At 42.5% G+C, this 5,730-nt stretch overlaps 1 protein-coding gene across 1 annotated transcript; it reads left to right on the top strand.

Annotated features, from left to right (window-relative positions):
- The first annotated feature begins 1,051 nt into the window (after nt 1-1,051).
- rpl22l1 (ribosomal protein L22-like 1) lies at nt 1,052-4,084 on the top strand. The gene is made up of 4 exons (XM_046354995.1): nt 1,052-1,098; nt 3,186-3,299; nt 3,472-3,593; nt 3,751-4,084. The coding sequence occupies exons 1-4, from the start codon at nt 1,090-1,092 to the stop codon at nt 3,893-3,895; spliced, it is 390 nt and encodes a 129-aa protein (XP_046210951.1). The 5' UTR covers nt 1,052-1,089; the 3' UTR covers nt 3,896-4,084.
- The last annotated feature ends 1,646 nt before the right edge of the window (nt 4,085-5,730 follow it).

The raw sequence follows: 5,730 nt of genomic DNA, 5'->3' as shown, positions 1-5,730 counted from the left end.
CAATTAAAGGGGCAATCAGCGGTTGCTACATCAATTTGACTCAAATTAATTATATGTTCCCATTGATTCTTTAAGAATATATGCCTTGTGCATAGTTCAACTGTCATACCCCATCAGAACCCAAAATATAAGCTTGTTTTACTCCAATGTTTGTAAACAAAGAAAATGTAAACAAACTATATAGCCTCAACATGGTTAAAACTATCATGTTGATATCATGGCCGGTCAATCCTTGCATCCATAGCTCTGTATAGGAATTTGAGAGTGAATACATTTCTCCATCCCCATCCCTCATCTTTTTACCGAACCAGGGGTGGGGAGGCTTCTGTTATTGTTTCTACTGCCGAGTACCCCTTTACATTTCTATCCCACTTTGTAAGGCAACAACGTAAAAAAGTTAAACGGGTGGTAGACTTTCTATTGGCACTATATAGAAGATTTGGATAAAAGAAAGATCAAATAAGGTGTGTGAGCTTGTTGGTCACTCATGCATGCTTGTGGTCAGGCTACTCAGTAAGCATATTAGCAACAATACAGACCTATTACATCAGTAAATCAACGACCCTGCTTTTCTAACTGTCAATGATTGACCACTCTGGGTGCAGTCTGGGTGGGTGCTGTCTAGGTGGGTGGATGGGTGCTGTCTGGGTGGGTGGGTGGGTGGATGGGTGCTGTCTGGCTGCTCTTTGGACCCGACTTGGCCTTTGGCGTGGAGCAACATAACATAAGAACAACCAATAATAACCAATGAACCCCTCATTTCTTTCAAACTAATATAACAGTACAGTATATTTATCATAAGATATACAAAGCAACGTTTTTTTTAATACAGCATTTAAAGGCAAATTACAGAAAAATAGTTCATTTTACAACTATATACCACCAGTGATTTATTTATTGAAAGTATGGTAATAGTATTTCCTTCATTTAATTTATCAGTGTACTGTAGTCTACAGTAGAATATACCCAAATTCCAATTTGAAATGCCATTCCTGAACAATGACCATATTAGGCAAAGGGCTCACGTAACGACGTTGACGAACACCGCGCCCGACCAACGCAACTTCCTTTCTACTCCGCACACTCAAGATGGCACCGGTACGTGAAAAGAGCTCGACAGAAAAACCCTTCTTATCATTGTTAATTTCACTTTATTTAACAAAATGTGCACCACTTTACATTATACATCAATGTATATTTCTTGGGTTATGTGATTAAGTAAAGCAAGCGACTACTCGCCATTCATTAGGCAGCAAGGCAAAGCTAGCTGGGCTTGCATAAGGTTAGCTAGCTAGCAGTACACGTGTTCAGTTTCAAAGTTATCATTACTGTAAATCAGCGTTTGTCAAACTCTGTCTTGGGGACCCCAAAGGGGTGCACGTTATGGTTTAACACTACACAGGCACAGCTGCGTGAAGATGTTTTGAGTTGGTGGTGCTGGAAACAAATAAAAGTAATAATAATAATGCATTATATCACCGGATTTGCCGAGTGGTATACAGTTGAGTTTTTTTATTTTTTAGAATTTAAGCAAATAGGGGTTAATCTGAACAGGGTCCCGACGAATTTGTCCTTTTTAAAAACCCATTTAAAGCAATTCTAATTCATTTAGGCCTACATGACAGACTATTTTTTAATACTACACAAGAGTGGCTCACCTGACACTCAAGCTACCTAGGCCCAGATTACCAAAATCATTTTAGGCTAAATTAATTGTTAGAACCATAGGATCTTTTAAGTTTAAGATTACAATTTAGCCTTCGAATGCTTTAGGGAATCTGGGCCATGGTCAAGATCTGGCCCAGGGCCAATAAAAAGGGAGACACAAATGAGTGTCACAGCTGTCTAAGGCACTGCAGTACCTGGTTCGAATCCAGACTGCATAACGTCCGGCTAGGATTGGGAGTCCCGTAGGGTGGCACACAATTGGCTCAGAATCGTTAAAAAGTACAACATTAGGAGGAAATAAATAGTATAGGCTACTAAATCAACTTTCCAGTGATACCGACTCACCCAATGAAGATAGCATGAATATGCGTAACCTTCTCACCATACCAGTGATGGTCTCAAGGTAGGCCTGAACTACTTTGAAAAAGCAGTGCGGTTTGTCAGTTGAGGGGAAAAAAATATAACTTCAACTGGCAAATTAGTCTTTTCACCAGTTGTAATTTGCTTTCCATACATATTTCCTGCGATTGTATTTTGAAAGGGCTTTATCTATTCACTGACAGCATGATGAGAAGTACAAACCGGTGAACAAAAATGGCATTCAAGTCAGGACTGACAGCCATTTTGAGCATACCCATGACTTCACCAGTCAAATTACCAGGGTGAGGTTCCAACCCCTTCCCAGCTAGCACATTTGTTTCCTTGAAAGTTGTGGGAACATACGTTTTTGATTTCCCATTGGTTCTGGGAACAAAGCCATACATTTCCTGACCGTTTAAAATATATATTTTTTAATGTTTGGATAACGGAAGTGAAAATTTAGCCAGTTTAGGGAATGTACATTTTTAGGTTCCAGGGAGGTTCTGAGACGGTTTTCCTGAGAGGTTTTATTGATGTCAAGTTTTGCCACGTTTTGATTATTTGAATCAGCTGTGTAGTGCTAGGGCTAAAACCAAAATGTGCAGGCCTCGGTCCACCCCAGCACTGAGTTTGAGAAACGCTCTAAAGTAATTTCCGGGCATAGATTCAAGAGGTTTTCCCAATTTAAAATATTTGTTTACTTTACAAGTATACATTTGGCGTCCTCTTTTCACTTGCAATTGCATAAATACATTTGCTCTACCTTTGGATTGATGGTCAGTGTGAATTAGATCCACTGTGCTGTATAATGGAGGGGCGAGTGTCTGCAGGATTTTGCTCCTCCCTTGTACTTAAGGTGGATTACGGTCACCATTTAGTAAAGCGCTCCCCTCACCTGGTTGTCTTGGTCTTAATTGAATTAAAAATTCCAAAACCAGTAGACACTAGGCCCTCTGGAATGAGTTTGACACCCCTGTATTACACTACTCTAGTCTAAGGAAAACTGAATCATGTTGGATTAATCCCTATTCTATCCTCTGAGAGCCATGGTTTAGAATCAGGAGGAACATTAGATTGAGGAATGCCTGTCATGGCGATCAGAATCTTTCCCGTCGTTTATATTTCTATGATTTGAATGCCATGGTTGTTTTCCCTAGCTAAAGCAGAAGAAACAGACAGTGGTCAAGAGGACCAAGAGGGGGGTGTCCTGGAAGTTCACCCTGGACCTGACCCACCCTGTGGAGGACGGCATTTTGGACTCGGCCAACTTCGTAAGTTACCGGCCCTGCTTTGTCTGACACCACCTCATCATTAAGCAGGCTAGAGATATTATACTTTATTATTGTGTTGTGTTTGCCTAACTCTGTGTGTGGACTAGGGTTCCATTCCCTAGCTCAAACCCTAGGGTTCTCTTCCCTAGTGTCACTGTGCTCTGTCCAACAGGAAACATTCCTCAAAGAGAGGGTAAAGGTCAACGGCAAGACAGGAAATCTGGCGAATGTAATCGAGATCGCCCGCCTGAAGAACAAGATCAACGTCACGTCACAGAAGCAGTTCTCTAAGAGGTGGGCTGTTGGTGTCCGTAGTCTACTACTCAGCATGCCTTGTTAACCAGGAGTAGGTTTGAGAAACACCCTGGACTCTACCCTTTAGGACAGATCTGAAGTGTTCTTCTCCCCTTCTTTGACGTCAAACTCATTATCCTCTCCCATTTGTCCACAGGTACCTGAAATACCTGACCAAGAAGTACCTGAAGAAGAACAACCTCCGTGATTGGTTGAGAGTCGTGGCGTCAGACAAGGAGACCTACGAGCTGAGATACTTCCAGATCAGCCAGGAAGAGGAGGAGTCAGACAATGACGAGTAGAACCAAGCTCCGCACACCTGCCCCAGCATGTAAGACTGGAGACTGGCCGGTCCCACACACGTGTCACCTGCGTGTGAGGGAAAGTAGTTTGAGAGACCTTTTTTTCAGTGGATGGACTGCAAACTTCAGTGTGTTTCATCATGAGCTGGAGTCTTGATAGGATAATAAATGAGATCAACAAAACAGTCATGGTGTGTTCTGCCGGTTTATTTTGTGGGTGCATGACTTTCAATGAAGTATGAGTTTCAGTGCGGAATAATTGTCACAGAACTTCTCAATGACCATCACAGGTGTAATTCCCAGTATGACCACATGATGTCACCAGGGGCTGAGTGTACTGTGTCCTGTTGTAATTGTTAAACCGTGTGCAAATCAGCACGGCTACCAGCAATGCTGGCTAAACCGGAAGGTTTTTATTTTTAATATAAAATAAATAACCTCGACGACGCACTGCTCTTAGAATATGGAGTACGGGATTATCATCCTGTAACCAGAGCATGAACCCTACTCCTATATGATCTTTACTATACCCCACCTCCAGTGTAGATACCCCAGGTGGCAGGTAGCCTAGTGGTTAGAGCGTTGGGCCAGTAACCGAAAGGTTGCTGGATCGAATCCCCGAGCTGACGAGGTAAAAATCGCTGCCTTGAAAGCAGTTAAACCAATTTGTCCATAACTGACTTGCCAAGTTAAAAATAATGGTCTGCAGCCTGCAGTTCAATTCACTATAATCCAAACAAGTCTTTCTGACCAACTAACTGTTTATAAATGTAATGTTTTGGTAGCAGTAGTCTGGGCTGAGTCAGTGTTTTTACTCTGTTATTGTCTGCCTAGTTTTGAGTTTCCTTCATCTTATGTTATATAATCTTGGCTGATGTCAGAATGCTAGTGAATGTTTTATATTTCCAGGTTTTGTTTTCCCTTTCATCTGTGTGGGTGTCCTTCAGTACAAACCGTTCCTCAACGTAGCAAACGTTCAAACGAACTGAAAGCACCCCTGGTTTGTTAGGTGTGTCTTGTGTGTGTGGATGCATGGGTGTCTCTGGGTTTGTTCTCTCATCTGCAGTGGATAAAACACACCGCCGTAGGAATGACCAGTGCCCATTTCACCCTGAATGACCCTGCAACTGCACAGTAGTGTATGTTTTCCTGTCTTTGTCCATGTCTGTGTGTGTGCTTCTACTGACTCTGTGTCTGCCTTATATTGCAGGGAACTGTGTATGTTATTAGCCCTGAGACTGATTAGTCAGGCTGCAGATAGGTAACCTGACCTGTTCTGTCAGATGACAAGCAGATTACAGCAACGATACAATACTGGAGTAGCTATAAAACTGTCCTCAGACCATACATAGCCCTATCTCTGCTAACACCACATCCACTGCTCTCATGGGTCTTAGATCTATTGTCTCTACTAACACCACATCCACTGTTCTCAGGGGTCTTAGATCTATTGTCTCTGCTAACACCACATCCACTGTTCTCAGGGGTCTTAGATCTATTGTCTCTGCTAACACCACATCCACTGTTCTCAGGGGTCTTAGATCTATTGTCTCTGCTAACACCACATCCACTGTTCTCAGGGGTCTTAGATCTATTGTCTCTGCTAACACCACATCCACTGTTCTCAGGAGTCTTAGATCTATTGTCTCTGCTAACACCACATCCACTGTTCTCAGGGGTCTTAGATCTATTGTCTCTGCTAACACCACATCCACTGTTCTCAGGGGTCTTAGATCTATTGTCTCTGCTAACACCACATCCACTGTTCTCAGGGGTCTTAGATCTATTGTCTCTGCTAACACCACATCCACTGCTGGGATCCCCTTGTTCCAGGC

The sequence above is a fragment of the Oncorhynchus gorbuscha genome, linkage group LG07, assembly GCF_021184085.1.
Source record: "Oncorhynchus gorbuscha isolate QuinsamMale2020 ecotype Even-year linkage group LG07, OgorEven_v1.0, whole genome shotgun sequence".
Lineage (NCBI taxonomy): Eukaryota > Metazoa > Chordata > Actinopteri > Salmoniformes > Salmonidae > Oncorhynchus > Oncorhynchus gorbuscha.
This window is presented reverse-complemented; position numbering and strand designations above follow the sequence as displayed.